A 20,550-nucleotide genomic window follows, 5' to 3' on the forward strand; every position below is an offset into this window, starting at 1 on the left:
ACGCTGTGCATAACAATTAAATGAGATATTATAAGTATTCATGTAAAATTAAGTTAAGTAGTAGAATTATACTATTCATTGTCATGTCTATCTAGTTGTAGTCTTCTTAAATAAATTGAAAAAAAAACGGGTTGTACTCTGGCAGTGTTGGCAGAAGTGAAAACTTGAACATTGACGTTGTGCATTTTTATAATATTTTGGAATAGTTAGGGAATAATTTCGACCGAATTGCTTTATTTATCAGTATAAAAGTACTAGCATTTGTGTGGTTAAATACAATATTCATTTGTTGCGCTATCATACACAAACATGATAATTTATATTACATAAAAAATTTAACACTTCAGAACTATTACAATTATCTAATATATAAAACTCGTGTCACAGTGTTTGTTTCCAAACTCCTCCGAAACAGCTGAACCGATTTGTATGGAATTTTTTGTGCATATCGGGTGGGTCTGAGAATCGGCCAACATCTATTTTTTATAGACCATTTTTTTTTATTAATTTGTTTGGCAATACAACGTTTGCTGGGTCAGCTAGTAATATATATTAACAATATCTCCAGAAAAATCAACTTTCATCCATAATTTCAATGACTCTTTCACGATTTTCATTGCCAGCATCATCATCACCAATCTCTAAGACTGATACAATAGGTTTATGGTAGCTGAAGCAAGAAACAAAATGATGAAATAAAAAAAAACTAAATTTAAACAAAATAATAAGTAACAAATAAATCAAGTATAATTATCGCCTTCGAGAGAGTATTCGCTAATGACAAAACTTTAAAACCAATGAATTAAACTGTAAAAATATTTCACGTCTGAAATTCGATCCCTCGCGGTGTTCCGGCTTCGCAATCACAATGATTCAACCTCTGGTCCAATGGCAGTATTATCATTCAGTTGAAATAGCCAAGCTATAATTAGTTAGAAATATCAATCTTTCATCTATAATCTCATCGACTGTCTTACGAATTTTCGATCAGTCCACGTGGTCTGACGCGAGTTTCACATTTTATAACCATCCAAAGAAAAATGTTCAACGCCGCTAACATTTTTAATCCGTAGTTTAAGAATCTTTGTATTGCTCAAAGTTGAAATAAAAAATTTCCACTCGTAATTGTTATGTAGTGTGCCCTATTATGATCGATGCTACCCCAAACCAGCCTAAACCGGAATAAGGCACTTTTGTATTTCGTCATTAAATAACACTTAATAAACATCTCTCTGTATATTTCTTCACGTATCTTTCTAGCTCACCGTCTTATTAGTCAATCAAAACAGAGAACAAAGTCTTACAGACAAGGTATTTCTGTTATTTTATCTTAAGCCCTCATCTTTGGAAACATACGTGTCGTTAAATAACGAAAATATCGATAACATTTCAATTCAATATAAAAAATGTAGTTCTTTTTTATAAATTTAATAAATTATATTTGTAAAATAAAACTTAAGTAATCTGTTAAATAATTTCTAATTATAAATGCTTGTTATTTTATTATTATTCTATTACAAATAATCTTGGCGTAAAGTTATACCTGAGAATAAACCAAGAATATGCAAAATGTTGACTATATCGTTGAATAACCTTTCAATACAGTGATAATTCTGAAGCTTTCCGGATGTCAAGCAGCCTTGCAAATAAACGCGGGAAACGTTAAAAGTCCGAATAAAACAATCACAAGTAAAAATATGTCTATTTGTTAACATTTACTACCTTACAAATAAACTTGGTATAAACTTATAACTGATGATAAACAAAGAAAATGCAAAATGTTTACAATATCATTGACAACACTGTCAATACAATGATAATTCTGAAGTTTTCCGAATGACGAATAAACCATTCGTAAGCAAAATGTCTATTTGTAAACATTTTACATATTCTTGGTTTATGCTTGGTTATAACTTTATGCCAATTTTATTTGTAAGGCCGTTAGCATATTTTAGTTAGTAGTTTAATATCAGGTATAACTTTAAACCACGTTTATTTGTAAGGCCATTACTGTCCACGGGCAATTAATGTAATGAGTGTGGTCGCTCACTACTGTTGCAATGCTTTATGTCACTACTGTCAGCGAATCTTAAATATTAATGTACCAAATTACATTTGTTGATTTGATCCCTCATACCATAATGTATACATTGTATGTACCATACGCACACACATTTACAACACCCAAGCATTCGTAAGTTCGTAACCTTAATTGCTATTGGGATTGTTCGACAGTAAATTGCCCATTCGGGTGCTAAGTTTAAAAGTGTTAAAGCTCATTAGATTCTCTCAAATGTGGCTTGTTCATTAGCGTTTCTTGTAGTTTACATGAATCTATGTTGAAAAAAACAAGCCATTGGTTTCAACAAAAATCAGATATACAGATTTCCAAGTGTTGATTTTCCGAATATACAGTTTGTTATTTTTAAGCGATATCCCTCACTTCTTGGATTAAATATAAATGGAATGGATTTGTGTGCAAAGTTTGTGTCTGACAGTGTGCAAATTTGTACCAAATTTCATGGATCGCTCGGACGGAACCCGAGAGACGCGGGTTCGAGTCCCGCATCAAAGGTAGACTTTTGCTTCAGACAATTTTTGACAGTGATTGTAAGTCTAGATGTTTCTTGTACGTCAATTAATATAAGTAAATAATAATTATGAAATAATAATATTATTCTGGGGATTGGTAAACTTTTACGGTAATTATATAAAATAAAAAAAACTACGTTTAAAAAACCGACTTCAAAAACTGAAAAGTATCAAATAACTAAAAAAAATAATTTAATACACCTTTAATACAAACAACTTTAAGAACAAGTCATAAGCTCGTTTCATGAGGCATAATAGGGCTCACTTGATGCTAATTGACGTCGTAACGTTAGGCACAGGTTTAGGTATCAAACATTTCCATGCTACGGAAACGAAAAATATCACTATTTCAAAATTACACGCTTGATTTTATTACAAGAAAAACTAATGTATTTGTAAGCATATATATACAATATTATGTCTCAAGTGACTTGACGGTCATTTTTTCAAATATTAATTTAATTTATTGAATTACTTAATCAATTATTAAATTAATTGTTAAAAAATGTTTTTGTGGTAAAGGTTACTATAACATAAATGACTTTCTTAATGATACCACAGATTGGGAATGGAGTGACCGCCCTCAGGCTATTAAATAATAAGTTTAATTGTACAATGTTACTTTGTAAAACATATTTTTAATGAAAAAAAAAGCCCGTTGAGTTTGTTGCGCCCATTCTTCTCAGGCCTGAGGCATTCATTTTGGAATGGGTGGTAGTTTTTTGACTTTCAATAAGTGATGTCACATCTTATTTTGAATAAAAATATTTAAATTTGAATAAATATTCTCTCCGAACTGCTGCCCGTGTGTTTTCATTGCCCTAGAAAAAGGCGAACATCCAACATTACACTTACATCTGCGAGTGCATTTAGCTCCGATCCAATTAAAGTAAGCGGTGCTTCAAAAATAATTATACATAATGACGTTTCTATACGGTACACCTCCACTATCTCAACTAAATTACAGCCGACTGTTTTTGTGATATCACTTGGTACCAGATTATCTGCTACTACTACCAAAGAATATGTAATAGTACGTGCTACCAGCCTATTGGGTGTCTTGGTCTGGTCAGGAAGCTCCAGTCGGCCCTACGCTAATCGCTTTCATCTCGTGGTTAATCTGGTAGGGCAGGTGATTATTTCTCCCATTATCCTTACTTATCTATATATATACATCTATAAGGGTTTACCTCTGTATCTCTGGAGCCATAAGGCGTAGAGACTTAAAATTTGGTAGGAATATTCCTTTCGCCGCACTTATTTATTTATTTATTTTTATTTATAAAATGAAATGAGAATATTAAAAACAACACAGTATAGATACAAGAGAAAACGAATGGTGAAAAAGTAGTTTAAGACTAAAACGAAAAATCTATATATATAAAAAAAATGAATTTGGCTAATTTTGGTCTTAAATCAATTGTGGAAGTCCAGGGACGGTTTGAAAGGTGAATAAATATGAAAATGCTCGGAATTAAATAAAAACAACGATTTTGGTTTTTCCTTTGATGTGTCCCCCGTCGTTCTGAAATCAAATTAAAATAATCGTTTAAATTGTATAACTAATTAGAATTTTTAAATCTTTCTAACTTTATTTATCAGAAACCTTTGAATTGATTAACAGACTGTATCATAACAGTGTGTGTCTATCAATATCAAACTTTATAAATAGCCAGTATTTCAGGAAAACTCTGTTTTGTAAATAAGTAAGGAATATCGGGGGTAATTAATGTAAAATAATAATAAAATTTCATTCGTACCGAGCATTTCTTTATTTGTTTTAAGGATTTATTTTGTCTGTTTTAAGTTTAATTTATACAAAAGTTTAGGTATTTTATTTATCGATTGAGGCAGTACGAAGTCAGCCGGGTCAGCTTTTACTAAATAAAAATTAAGAAAAACTTAGAAGAAATAATTTAATAGAAAGAAAAGGAGAAATTGTATCCATATTGAGTAACTGAAACGGTGAGTAGGTTGTTTGGTGTGTGTGAATGTGAGTGTTTGTACGAATATAATGTTTAAATTACAGTTTATTATGAACAGAACAACGTCTGTCGGGTTGACGGTTGACGTAAGCAAAAAAATGCAAATTTACTTCAACTTATTTATTAAAGGAAAGTTATAACTAATTACAATTAATTATCCTAATGTCTACTGATCGATACTAGATCAAGTGCCGTGTGCAACGTTTATGGGACTATGCTTATGCGGCGGTTCGCTAGGGTTAGCTATGCGTAACAAATATACCTTGCTTACCCCCAAGTTACGTAAACAAGTAACAAACAATCAAGTAAACAAACTTGTTTACCGAGTTAAACTGGCAGGAGGTAAGTAATACTTTGTCTCTTGCTGGCTTTGACTTCAACCGTATAAAACATGCGTTTCACATCCATCTACTCACTAATAATATCATAATATGATAAGTGTGCTAATAATATCATAATAATTATGATTAGTCGGTGGTTGAATATTTGTAAGGCAGCCATTTTGAATTCCGCCATCTTGTTTTTTTTATTTAGCGCCGATTTCACCAATGACATTTCAAACTGAGGTTAATAAGACACAGTATTACGTAAACGAGTTCAAATGCCAGTTCTTAAGAGCCTGAGGGTGCTCGCTCCATTCCCAGTCTGTGGTATAATTAAAAAAAATCATTTATGTTAAAATAGCCTTTATCACACAAACGTTTTAAAATTTCGTAACACATTTGTTATCTGCATTTTCTGTGATCATGTTGTAAAAGCATATACATCACCCATTAAAAGACTTATTCGACTTATACGAGCACTAGGCATAACAAGTTTATGTTTGTTCCTCGTCTTAACTTTATGATTATCGCAGTTTCTAAGTTTCTAGCGATTCCAGAATGTGCTTATGAACATACATATCATTTTTACAGTTACTTTGAAGATACTTATGGATCCACCTTCAAAAATGTCGTTTAAATATTAATATCGGCTATATAATATTAAAATAACTTTTCTTAATAAAAACTTTGCGTGATGTTTAACTGTTTTAGTACTAAACAACTAAATATATGAAATTAAAGCATTTGCACTCTTACCGTATTCTACCTAAACTTAATAAGAAAAAAGAAGAAAGAAGACGAAAAGTTCTAGGACGGTTTTGACTTCGACCAGGTGTTGGGTTGGAAGGATAAACACCACAGTTGCGGTTATCTATTTTCAATATATGCCCTTAAGATCTCTCAAAAAAGGGTTTAAGCGTACTAACACTCAAATAATTACTGTTCATTTTCATGATGTGATTTGCAAGCTCGACAAAAAAAAATTGTAAATATCTAATGTACTTCGGTTGGATTCATTGATGATAAAATAGAAGGACGTAATTTTTTTTTAAAGGAGGTGGACAAATGTATTTTAACTGAACGTCCTGCTCGTCTCGTCCCTTACTGTCATAAATAAAAAAGTACTCCGGCGATTTTTTTTAATGAAAATAAGGGACTAGACGAGCCGGACGTTCAGCTGGTAGTAATTGATGCGCCCTGCCCATTACAATGCAGTGCCGCTCAGGATTCTTGAAAGACTCAAAAATTCTGAGCGGCACTACAACTGCGCTCGTAACCTTGAGATATAAGTTGTTAAGTCTCATTTGCCCAGTAATTACACTAGCTACGACGCCCTTAAGACCAAAACACAGTAATGCTTACACATTACTGCTACACGGCAGAAATAGGCGCCGTTGTACCATAATCTAGCCGGCATCCTGTGCAAAGGAGCCTCCCACTGGTCTATCCCACAATCTTGACCAGATCATCGGTCCATCTTGTGGGGGGCCTACCAACACTGCGTCTGTGGTACGTGGTCATCATAAGAGGATTTTTCTGCATCAAGGGCCATCTGTCCGTCGAGCTATGTACCCTGTTCACTACCACTTCAGTTTCGCAATCATCCGGGCTATGACGGTGTTATGACGATGGCTATATAACGATTAATAACGATGACTGGTCCATGCGTCAACTCGTGAAAGGTTGCTGCTTCTGGTGCCACGTCAACCTATTATAGTTAATCATCATCATAAATCATTGTATTTGTTGGATGTGATTACTAATTATGACTACAACGAAACGAGGTTATCACCTGGTGTTAAGTGATCATCGCCGATAATAGTAATGACTAATTGAATAAAGTTTATTTGACTTTGACTTTGGGCTATGTTGGTTTAAGCATAAACATCTCATTCCAATCATGCTGTAAGTATAATTAATGAATATTTAACCGACTTTAATGTTTGTTTTTAATGAATCGCATGCCAGACATACTTTAGAGATGTTCTAATGAACTTCAAGGAATTCTCTCGAGATGCATTTCTCAGTGAGCTGTTGAAAGACAATACCGCCTCTACTCTCAGAGTATTCTGATTTATTACAGCTATTCTTAGAATCACATAGTTGCTGTACTGAATCATTTACTAGTGGGAGGCTCCTTTGCACAAAATGCCGGCTAGATTATGGGTACCACAACGGCGTCTATTTCTGCGGTGAAGCAGTAATGTGTAAGCATTTTTGTGTTTCGGTCTGAAGGGCGCCGTAGCTAGTGAAATTACTGGGCAAATGAGACTTAACATCTTGTCTCTAGGTGACGAGCGGGTATGAGCATAATTGTAGTGCCACTCAGAATTTTTCGGTTTTTTAAGAATCCAGAACGGTACTGCATTGTTATGGGCAGGGCGTATCAGTTACCATCAGCTGAATGTCCTGCTCGTCTCGTCCCTTATTTTCATAAAATAAAATATGTACTTGCATTAACTAATTTCCACATAATTTTAATTGAAATATAAAATAAGGTGATAGGAAGCAAGGCTAATGAAGTTTCGTAACAATTTATTTTAATAATGAAAACTTATTTGATCGCGCCAAGGACTTTACTTATTTTGAGAAGAAGTTTATTTATTAAATCAGATAATCATATTGTTTACCAAAAACAATGAATACTGAGATATATATTATAGAACTTATAGCCATCATATTAACTATTCAGATAATATAATGTCTGCGACATACGGACTTTGTCTCATCCGCCCGGATAATCCAATTTCTTAATTAAGAAGAATTGTTAGAATCGTCGGTATCATGCTTTGTTTTGTGAAAGCGATCTTTGCGAATATTATATTCTTCCCTTTGAAACAACAATGCATTAATAATTATCATTATACAATTTCGCAATGCCTATGTCATTAATTACTGATTTTAATACTTGTTTTCTGTTCCATCTGTGTTATATAAGCGCATAAAACTTATTCGTTTTGGTATTTATTAATAAAAATCTTATTATATTGTTTAATATTATATTTTCAACTAGTAGCCCGTGTATAATAACGTAGTATTAAATGAAAAAACGCATGCTTCTGAACATATAACTGAATTTTTATTTCGTAAACTTGGCGTATTCCGATATTCAGTTTTTTTTTATGATAACAAGGGCCGAGACGAGCTTGACGTTCAGCTGATGGAAATTAATACGCCCTGCCCATTACAATCCTTGAAAAACCCAAAAATTCTGAGCGGCACAACAATTGCGCTCGTCTTGAGACATAAAATATTAAGTTTCATTTGCCCAGTATTTCACTAACTACGACGCCCTTCAGCCGGAACACAGTAATGTTTACATATTACTGCTTCACGGCAGAAATAGGCGCCGCAACTGACAGTTAGCATGACCACGTGCGAAGGACTAGTAGCTTAAATAAAAAAAAAGTAGTTATTAGATCAGCCCTAAAGTTCCAGAGATAGTCCCCAAGCGTCAAGCGAATCACTTTCATCCCTATTAATATTCAGGACACACAAAGTAATGCTAGTGTAACGGGTTGTATTTCCGTAACAGGATATCCGCGATGCCTGTTTTGTTAAAGAAGGATACAAAACCTTTTTTGCGGAATTGTTATGCATGTTAACACGGAGCTTTATATGCAGAAATGAGTGTTTGTAGACATGTTGCCGTTTCACTCTAACACAGTTCAACCGATCTCTTGGCAAACATACAAATTGGCATACATTCTTGTGGAGTAGATTTGTTTCCTATCCTCTTTGTTACAGTTCCCTAACAGGTGGCGCTGCAACATATCATTTTCTGCATGGTTTTTTCCAATTACCTTGAAAATTGTCATGTATGTTATCAATTATTATAAATAACGATGACTAAACGGCAAAGACCTTGACTGACAAAGCTACTAACACAACTCAAAAAGTAAAAAAATAGGGTTGTGTGGTTTTATGAAACCACGGTAAAAGTGAAACGTTTTTTCACATTATAGACATTTAACTAAAAATTTTTGGAATAATATTCCATTAAGGGTATTAAAATCGCTTTATCAATCTTAATTTTATATTTGGAAAATTGGAATGATAATCGGTAATTTTATTAGTAGTAGACTAAGTATCCAACTAATATTATTATTGAACTCTGTGTCTTAGCCCTAGTTAAAAATATTGAATAAAAGTTTCACTTATTAAAGCGAAACTTTTCGTGAAATAAAAATTTTAATAAATTACATAAAACACTGACAAATAACATTTACATTAAACACTGACATAAACAAACAAAATAGCATGGAGCACAAATGAGTCTATACACTACACGGTCAGCTGCTGCGAACTATAGGCGCCGCCCGACCGTCACGCGACATGCAACACACAGACGAAAAAGTTTGAGACGATGTAATAAAATTTTCACTTTAATAAAATATTTAAATTAAAAAGTAAAGCAGTTGTGAGCCCAGCGAAATAACGACAAAAGCCGAGAAAAAAAAGTCATTTTCGCATTTTATCACACTTCGTAGAAAAGTTTCTCTCGTTATTATTTTGCCAACTATTCCACATGAATCTAAAGAAGAATCACGTTAATCTGATCATTAATCTCAGCGTAGTGACATAAAAAATATAAAAAACGAATTGAGGACCTCCTTTTTGAAGTCGGTTAAAAATAAATGGTTTTATACTCTTTGATCAAAACCAATACAAGAGACGTATAGATACCGCAGAGTCAGACTTTTATTGTAGGCAGAAAATTAATCATTTTCAACAATGGACTCCACAACAATAAAGATATTAATTATTATTCGTGTAACACAAGGTCCCTACGGGGAGAACCTACTTAATCATTGCCTCTCAAGGGAATCCATCCAATCGTAGCTCTCTTTATTTCCTGGATATTATAATGTATATCCTGCTGATTAAAATATTTGTCAATGAACTTATAAAAACTCCTTGCAAAACATTTGATAAATATATCTGAAAAAAAATAAAATGGAATGGAATGGTTTTAAAACTATTCTACTATAGGTATACTATATTGGAGAGTTTCTTGCGCCGCTGCTTCTCTCTTAGAGCGCCATTTGATTCCGAAGCGGTAGTAGTATCTAGTATATTAGAAATGACATCAAAAAGAATTCTAAAGGAATCAATTTTGAGAAAATAAATGATGAGATAATAATATTAGGTCCTTACATATGAAATTGGCGTATTTCGTACTGGCCACGTTAACCACGGTGTTCTCCTCTTTGGTAAGGAATTCCAAATTCAAATTTGTACAGCTATTTACTCATGTATGTGTGCTTCGATGACCGTCATTCATTTGTTTTTTTCTGTTTGCGTCACTCATTTTACAAAATGGGAAACTTAAAGTATCGCATTATTTACGAGTACGAGTTCCGCCGTGGCACTAGTACTGCGGAAACGACTCGAAGGGTGAATGATATGTGTGGCGGTCATGTTGCAAAAGAAAACACAGTTCGTTTTTGGTTCCAACGTTTTCGTTCTGGAAATTTCGACCTGCAGAACAAGCCCCGTGGACGGCCTGTCTAAATCTAAATATCACCTTTGAGCTTTTTACTAAAATAATATAGTATAGTATAGTAATTAGTAACCCGGATACATTATCTCTAGGACATAACGTCGATGACGTCACATCGTCGCTTTGTTACGGTGTGCAAAACAAGTATCACTAGGATATTATTATTAATAAATAAACAACGATTTATTTTTCTGTATTATAGATTGATGTAAACTGTATGATTATAATTATTATAATGATAATATATATACTTAATATAATATAATATTGACACACTTTTTACACAAATTATCTTGCCCCAAGTTAAGCATATATAGCCTGTGTTATGGGTTACAAGACAACGATATATTTAATACAATATACTTACTTAAACATAGATAAATTCATATATAATATATTTAAACATCCATGACTCGGAAACAAACATTCATATTCATCATATAAATGCTTGTACCTACCGGGATTCGAACATGATGACAAATCAATGACAGAATCTGGTTTAAGTAAAAGAAGTATTTATTTTTTGACAGTACTATTATAGCGACACAGAACAACAGAAACTACAGAACTATAAACAATAAAAGTCAAAACGCTGAGTCAAAACGTAACATTGAAAACTTCAAAAAAAAAAGCAGTGATATCACGACATAACCTACCTACCTACGACCTAACGGTAATGAAACTTCACACCGTACTGACACAACATGACAAGCGCGAAGGGCTGAAAGGGAAACGGGAGCGGGCTTCACATTCCAGCGAGGTCAAGAGATGATGTGGCCGTGTAGAAATTTGAGACTATTTACTGCGGGAAAAAAATTAAAAAAATGGAAACTTAATGGTTACTAATTTTAAGCCTTTTGTTAAGATGACATTGTGTCATAGAAATGAATGCATTTTTATGTGTAGCATAAGTTATGTCTTTAGAATGACATAGATTAGGTAAAAGTACAATCATAGCTGCATCGTCAACATAAAAAATTTGAATATTAATAATCTGAATGAATTAATAATGAATCTTATAAATATGCGTTTGATATAATGGAACTTACCTACGTGGGTATGTGACTAGGATTTAAAAGTAGGATTTAGAATTTAGGATTCTACTATGTTCATCACATACTTCTTTCTTTTCATCCAAATTCATTAGTCTTTTTTTTATGAAAATAAGGGACGAGACGAGCAGGACGTTCAGCTGATGGTAATTTATACGCCCTACCCATTACAAAGCAGTGCCGCTTAGGATTCTTGGAAAACCCAAAATTCTGAGCGGCACTACAATTGCGCTCGTCACCTTAAGACATAAGATGTTAAGTCTCAATTGCCCAGTAATTTCACTAGCCACGGCATCACGGCAGAAATAGACGCCGTTGTAGTACCCATAATCTAGCCGGCTTCCTAGGCAAAGGACACTCCCACTGGTAAGTCTTCTCCATTATTAGGTATCGGGGTAAGGGGATAAAAGAGATTAGACTTCCCCATCAGAAGAATCACAAGAATTTGCCATTTAATGATTGCCCGGAAAGTATCCTATTATGGGAGACGACAGTGTCGTGATTCGTGGCCAATTGCAATGCGGTCCCAATTTCCTGTGTAAATAGAGTCACAATGGCGACACCTTAGCTATCTGTGACCTCGATACTGATAACATTTGACTCGAGCTCGTAAATATCTCGGAAAAAATAGTTAATATCATCTCTCTTTCAATTTAGTTCGATAGTAATAAGTATCGGTCTAGTCGCGCATACTTATGTTGTTATTTGATGACGTTTTAATTTGATTTTTAATAAGTTTAATTATAAGTTATTCCTACCACTAGTCTCTTAAGTAAGTCTTTTATTTAGTGATGTATATGCTTTTATTTAAATCCTCTATTAAAGATTCTAAAACAGTTAGCTTATTGCCAACATTAAAAAGCCCAATGTCCTAATTACTATTACATCATCCAAACGAGTGTTGTAACGGAATTCAGTACAACATTATATCATCCGTTTTCATAATAACTCTTTTGGGTGATATCATGGTTACTAGAACTAGGCTTTTTTAATGTTAGCAGTAAGCTTACTGTTTCAGAATCATTTATAGAGGATTATAATATATACTAGGATTCATATTATGGGTGTAGATAAAGTCTTGTATGCATGTATGATCATGATCCCAGAAAACATACAAAACAAATGTATTACGAAATTCAAAAAAATGTTATTAACGTTTGTATGGTAAAGGTTAATACTACTTTAATGAGAATAAACTTAAAAAAAATGTCTTGAGTATATCATATTGAGTATCTCATATGACCACGTTAGTAATTTTCATACAACTTTTCTGCACACTGCACTACAATAGTTATTTATGCAACTGTTGTGTAATGAGGGGTATTAAAACACAAATGTGTGTTGGCTTCGCCTCGTGTGATAATAGTATCACATGAGTGTTTTAATACCTAATTATCAACAGTTGCACACAAGACTTTATCTACACCCAGAATGAATCCTCAAAAAAATTCTGAAACAGTTAGCTTACTGCTAACATTAAAACAGCCAGTCCTAGTAGTAACCTAATATCATCCATTACTGATTATATACAAATAAACTAAGTATTAATGAAAGAATTATTTATTTTAGTAGTAATTTACATTTTGTATAGTGCAATTATTAAAATTCACTTGAATATTATGTTCTTTTGCAGCGTTTAAAATATCCGGCGATGTGCTGTCAAAACTTGAATCGCTCATTTTTCAAGAAAAATGGCGGGGTTTCGAATAACCTACTTTTTTTTACGGCACGCCTCGTTCGGGTAGTGTGGAACGCGCGTAAACGAAAATGTTCTTTTTTTGAAATTCATACAGATATAATGCATCGAGCAATAAGAATGTGGCTGTTTGTTGAAACTCTTTGCGCCTGAAGGGATCGAAAAAAAAAACCAAGGAGTGTTGTTATGAAATTCAGTACAACATTACAACACTCGTTTGGATGATGTAATGGTTATTACGACATTGGGTGTTTTAATGTTAGTAATAAGCTAACTGTTTCAGAATCTTTAATGGAGGATTTAAGGCATGGGTGTAGATAAAATAATTCACGTCACTACGAAATAATATTACTAATATTATAAATGTGAATGTAAGTTTGTTTATTTGTTTCGCTTTCACGCCTAAACCACCGAACCGATTTTGATTAAATTTAGTACAGAGATAGACTAGAGCTTGAAAAAGAATAAAGGCTACCTTTTATTTAAAAAAAAATTTGGATGGGTTAAAATAGGGGATGGCATACAAACGTATGAAAATTCGTCATTATCGAAGATAAACCATGAAACTTGGCACTTGATAAGAAATATTTTCGAGTATTTTTGAAACTTTGACCTTTTGACTTTTTGGATGAAATAAAAGATTAAAGTTCACAGGGAAATACTATTAAAGAGAATGATCACAATAACAAGGGATATGCACTGTATCATAGAAAAGCACTGCCAGCAGCGGGAAGAGCCATTTGTTTTATTATTTTATTATTTGAAAAGAATCCTATAAAATAAAAATTTGCCCAAAGTTAAAGCTAGTACAGTACTAAAATGTGAATGCCCCTTAGAATCAGGTGTAGTTTAAACTTGTAGAAAATGATATTCACTTGACAATGATTGACGTTCTGTTCATTTAAGTTAACACTTAAGTGAATTATACCGTCAGAATCGTGTCTCGTAATTTAATTAACCCAATTCCAATGCAAATAGAGTTTATGGTATTGAATAATGCACATAGCATAGCGCCCAGCGGTCATATTAGTTCACTGTTCCTATTCAATGTTAATAGATAATGGCCCTTGTTTGATGCAATATAGTAACATAAATTAAGCTGGAAAGTGACTATAGCCGGGGTTCCTCAGGGTAGTGTGCTAGGACCCCTATTATTCCTACTTTGTATCAGTCAGACTCAGTTAAACATGTCGAATCTTTATTGTGGTTTAATGGATAGAAAGTAATTATTTAATTGTTATCCACCACTTAAAACATACAAACTGACGAGGCTGAAAGCAAATACTTAGGTTTTATAGCTAGCAAAAATTGTAATTGTAAATCTCACGTTAAATCATTATACAAACATCATAATAAATTTGTTTATGCAATAAGAATAATAAAAAAAAAACGGGTTGCACTCCTGGAGTGCCGGCAGAAGTGAAAACTTGAACATTAACGTTGTGCATTTTGTTTGGTTAGGGAATAATTTCGCACTAATTGCTTTAGTTATCAGTATAAAAGTACTAACATTAATGTGGTTAAATACAATATTCTTTTATTGCGCTTTCATACACAAAAATGACAATTTATATTACATAAAAAATTTAACACTAGAACTGTTACAATTATTTTACATTAAAAGTCTATCTCTCAGATAAAGCAACTTTCATCCATAATTATACCAGTGGTGGGCTCCTTATGGGTTATTGTCGTGAAGCAGTAATGTGGAAGAATTATTGTGTTTCGGTCTGAAAGGCGCCGTAACTAGTGAAATTACTTGACAAATGAGTTTTAACATCTTATGACTCATAGTGACAAGCGCAATTGTAGTGCTACTCAGAATTGTTGGGTTTCTCAAGAATCTTGAGCGGCACTGCATTGTAATGTATCAATTATCATCAGCTGAACGTCCTGTTCATCTCGCCCTTATTTTCATAAAAAATATATATTTCAACGACTGTCTTACAAATTATTGATCAGATCATGTGTCCTGACGCCAGTTTAACATTTTAAACCCCTCCCAAGAAAAGTGCTCAACGCTACGAAAGAATTTTTCACTTCAAAAACTATAAAGCAAAAGCGCCATTAACAGCATACCACGCTTATATCGGATCTTAATATGGGGTTATTCGGCAATCGTAAATAGAGTCTAGATAGCCCAAAAAATATGTTTGAGGGCTCTGCCGGGAAATGGTCCCCTTGATAGCTGCAGACCCGTATTTAAAAAGTATAACATTGTAACGATCATTGTATTGCACTATAACACGAATGCTCTACGTTCGTTCGGAAAAATTTTAGCGAATTTAGTATCTAAATATAAATACACGTCTCCTTCTTCCATCTTGGGACTTTTTTGTATACAAATGTATATTTTCTTGTTAAATAAAATCCAAAAACGCTGAAGGTATGCCCATTTGAGGAGTTTCAATGCAGCAATATCTATTATGGAACTGGAGGTAAGGTTTATCCAATCCATAGAGAATTGCAATAAAATTACAATGACTACACTTAAGCCATACGACGAGCCCACCGGTAAAGCCCCTACTACTGGAATTTCCTCGTATATTATACAATTTATTATATTTATATTTTCGGTATTAATAGCATATAGTTTGGTTTGAGTTAATAAAATAAGATGTATTGGCCTCATCTGGACATATGCAAGGTGCCTCAGATGTCTTTTTTTAACTCGCTCTATTCTGCTGGTGAGTTTTATAGTTACGTGACCACACTACACTACAATATTTGAGAAAACGAGTACCTGCTTTGAACACCTTGCTATTTCGAATTATAAAACCCAACATTTTTGACGCTTGACTATATTTTCAATTTTGCGGAAAAAAGTTAGTTGCAGGCGGTGACTTTAGTAAAGTAATTAGGTCGTACTTGTAATAGTATTGTTGTTTTTAAATTATTTTTTGAAGTGATAACTTCTTATGGGAGGGTGAACCGCTTTGTAACGTAACGAGTTACGGCGCCAGTCTGTCTGGCTTCCTTTTCTCACACGCATACGGCAGCGGTAGGCAGGCTCCTCCTCTCTCACTCTAACCAATTGTTACTTTTATAGGATTAAATAATGATACTGATAATATACATACACAAAATTCTTATGTACATATTCAAGAACTGTAACTAAGAATAAAATATATTTTATAATCAATAAAAGATTTTATTAATACACAAAATTTCCTTACATTTTCATTATAAAGTTTAAGTAATAAACTAGGCTTTTCTCAAACTAAAGAATTTAAAGATTAAATAGTTCAACTTATCGGTATATACCGTATCAAATGCTCAGTTCAGTGCGACCCAAATAGTGTCTCTCGCCTAGTACTATTATACTGATTACTAACTAGGATGATTACTAACGAGGTGTAATAACTAATTAGTAATTACCTGTAACTCAAAGGCGCTCGCAAATTAATCGAATATCTTCTTGACAGCTGTCGTCGGCGTTTGTCACCATCCCGCCAACTCCCATAACTCCGAAGGTAACTCACACCAACACATCTCTCACTCACATTCAACAACTCAACAGACACATCCACCTCCATAGAAGTCACATTCACTTCACTAAACTTCGATTCATAATCGAATGAACTGTTTGTGTTTGTGCTGTTTTCACTCACAGACTGATTGGTCAACTCGTAAACACCGTTGTGCTTTGGGCTAGAGTAAACGTAAACTCTGTCGAGTTCAGAGTCGTTCTCTGTTCTGATCGAGTAGCTGGCGTGAGTTTCGTTCGAGTTGCGGTAGTAGTTGTCCATAGAAGTGTACCACGCTTCCAGAATAGCTATGTGCGAATCCAGTTCTCTGCAGGTTAATCGAAACTCGTAGTCATAGCATCGCTGTTCCTCGACTATTTCTGTAACAATCACAATTCGGTTTTACGTCATCTAGAATCCATGCAAACAGTAAATATATTAGGTAGACCTATATTTTTTTATGAAAATGAGGGCCGAGACGAGAAGGATGTTCGGCTGATGGTAATACGCCCTGCCCATTACAATGCAATGCCGCTCAGGATTCTTGAAAGACCCAAAACTCCTGAGTGGCACTTCAACTGCGCTCGTCACCTTGAGACATAAGATGTTAGTTCTTATTTGCCCAGTAATTTCACTACCTACGGCGCTCTTCAGACCGAAATACAATAATGTTTACACATTTCACATTTACGGCAGAAATAGGCCCCATTATGTAGCCGGCATCCTGTGCAAAGGAGCCTTCCACTGGCAAATATGTAACTAAAACATACTATATATAACTTAAAACCTAATTTTTTTTATAATATTTCACAAACACTAACGAACTTATTCTATGTAGATGGTTGAGGACTATACAGGATGTATGTATGTATATGTGCTGATGGTTGATGGTTTTGCTGATGAAAAAACTTTACATTTATATCGAAAGTACATTACCTTATCAGTAAAATTACATCAATAATGTTTAAAAAATTAAACGAGAAGTATCGAAAATTTTGATATAAAACACTTCCATACATTTAGTGTGAGATTAGTAGAAAGGTCATTAAATCGCACAACAAGGGCATCACTTCGAATACAATTTTTTTTACTAACTAAAAAATAAATATTGTTCAAATAAATATTTTTTAGTTTTTTAGGTTAATAAACAGTTTCTATTAATATCAGTACTGAGCTAAAATAAGGAAACTGTTGACGGTGTGACCACCCTCAGGCTATTAAATAAAGTTTAATTGTACAATATTACTTTGTAAACATATATTTTTTTCGATGAAAAAAAAGCCCGCTGAGTTTGTTGCGCCCGTTCTTCTCAGGTCTGAGGCATTCATTTTGGAATGGAAGGTAGTTTTTGACTTTCAATAAGTGATGTCACATCTTATAATTTTAGTTTAGTTATAATTATCTTATTAGCGCCAAAAAATCACACATTTAAGTCACAATACAGTTAACTATAAGGTAACGTACCAAATGTCGATATCAGTTCAAAGTTCTTTGATATTTGTAATAGTTACAGAATGATCACCTGCGGGCCAACCATGAACTCTTACTGCGATTCAATAGACAACCTAAAATGAACTGCTTTGCTATTTCGTACCACGACGTCATTAGAGCTATCTATTTTAGGTTGACGTCAAATCAAGTAATTGAATCGCAAATTGATTTAGTTCGTTCATTGATTCGTACCATGAGGAAATTTTTTGAACCTAAACTGGATAGCTTATGTGTCAAAGTGAGCAACTCAAAAAAATTGCTGCCTCGTTAGAGGAAAGTGAATCGTGTTGTTAAAAACTTTTAAAAAATAGTGAAAACTTATGCAACGACTGTAGAGCGTCATCTCTTTCTTACACCGCGGACCACAGACAAATTTATTTCGTTCATTCTTTATAAGCGATCCAAACGCTATGCAGTAAAATGCACTACATGGTACGAAGTTTAGCAATTCAGGTTAGGTACCTAAACTGAACTGCATCGGAATCGCATCGCTAATTAAAAGTTGGTGGTAGGCCTTCAGGTCATACTTAACCACTTAATAGCCTTGTCAAATAATTTATCATGGAATTTACGTTTAAGAAATATAATACCAGGCAAAATTTTGAAATTGTGGGTACTTGAATGAGAAGTCCCTGCTATCCTGTTATCCTCATACCAGGATAGAAAATTTAAAAAACAAAATTTAAAAAAAAATATATGTACGCCAAAAGACGAAACTTCTTATAAATGCCATATGTTATGCAATTATCTTTATCTACTTAAAAAAAAAATACAATCTATGAAAATTTTACTGCACTAACTAGCTATTTTGAATCTATATAAATAAATCATGCAAATTAAATCTAAAAAAAGTTATGAACTATGCGGGACTATAACCCGCGACTTCTCGCGTTCCATGCGACCGCTCTTCCACTGAGTCAACCGCTCGTGTGACGTAAAGTTCATAAATCTTGGAATGTCTTGTTCAACTCTCAGGTTGTGGCATCATCTACAGGATCTACTTTACAGTTGATAACCTGCTCAACCCCAATATTTGCATATTAGGAAATTTACATGAGATGTCACTCTTTCAAATCTAAACACTTTTTTTTTAAAGTGATAATCCTCAATTCTGGGATTAATTACACAAATTAAAAAAAATAACAAATTGTTTAAATAAATCATATTTAAAATGTTTTTCGAATTAATTCGAATGAACTTTGCAGTCTTGCTGACTTCCACATTTTTTATTTAGAGTTTTATTTTTACTCTACGAATTTTGTGTGAACAGAAATAGTAACAGTGAAAGCTAAGAGGAAATTTTATAACCCTCTTTATAGCGAAATGCTTATCATGTTTAATGGTAATTCACTCGGCAGTATAAAAGATAGCTGACCCATTAACGGTTATATATTTAGATTGACTGTATATATAATTCGTTTTCAATTTTACAAAATTAAAACAATTATAACGACTTTTAAATATGAGCAGTTCGATAAACAAGTGTATCAACCACAGATTCCCAGCTGGGCGTCATCAATAGAGCACGGCATTACTTCAAGCCGGCCCACATTCTAGCGCTCTACAAAGCGCAGGTCCGGCCACACATGAAGTATTGCTGTCATCTCTGGTCTTGCGCACCCCAGTATCTGCTCGATCCATTTGACCGCGTGCAACGTAGAGCAGCTCGAATTGTCGGGGACTCAGTGCTCTGTTAACGGCTGGATCTCTTGGCGTTGCGTAGAGACGTCGCTTCATTGTGTGTCTTCTACCGCATTTATCACGGGGAGTGTTCCGAAGAGCTGTTTAACCTGATTCCTGCCGCCAAATTCCACCTTCGTACGACACGCCACAAGTTAGGATTTCACCTCCACCATCTGGATGTGTGGCGGTCCTCCACAGTGCGGTTTTCAAGGAGCTTTCTCCCTCGTACTACAAAGCTATGGAATGAGCTTCCTTGTGCGGTGTTTCCGGGACAATACGACATGGGTACCTTCAAAAAAAGCGCGTACACCTTCCTTAAAGGCCGGCAACTCTCTTGTGATTCCTCTGGTGTTGCAAGAGAATGTGGGCGGCGGTGATCACTTAGCACCAGGTACGATCGTTTGTCCTCCTATTCCATAAAAAAAAAAGATTACAAGTACAGTTTGCCAATATTGCATCAAGTAGATAAATATACTAACTAACAACATTCAATATTTAAAATATATCCTTCCACATTTGGCTGCTAAAGCACTCATTTTATTCGGAACAAAATGTTTTTGATTACAAATACTAAAGTATGTGATATTGCACTTTAGTTAATTCTAGTCTTGACTTATCAATAATATAAAAAAAAAAGTAATTTCTATTGTAATTGAAAATATTTTGATAAAAAACAAAGTACAAGATAAGTTTGCATGCTATTGGTAATGACTAAGTATATATTGTAAGACCATATTTGTACCATCCTGTCCTGATAA

At 33.9% G+C, this 20,550-nt stretch overlaps 1 protein-coding gene across 1 annotated transcript in view; it reads right to left on the bottom strand.

Moving 5' to 3' along the window:
- LOC126979901 (uncharacterized) overlaps window positions 1-20,550 on the bottom strand; it is a 151,616-nt gene that overhangs the window by 84,779 nt on the left and 46,287 nt on the right. Inside the window, exon 2 of the mRNA XM_050829487.1 lies at window positions 16,530-16,998. Within this exon, the coding sequence (XP_050685444.1) occupies window positions 16,530-16,998 (469 nt within the window). The remainder of the gene's footprint in view (window positions 1-16,529; window positions 16,999-20,550) is intronic.

The sequence above is a fragment of the Leptidea sinapis genome, chromosome 4 (assembly GCF_905404315.1).
Source record: "Leptidea sinapis chromosome 4, ilLepSina1.1, whole genome shotgun sequence".
In the NCBI taxonomy this organism is placed as follows: domain Eukaryota; kingdom Metazoa; phylum Arthropoda; class Insecta; order Lepidoptera; family Pieridae; genus Leptidea; species Leptidea sinapis.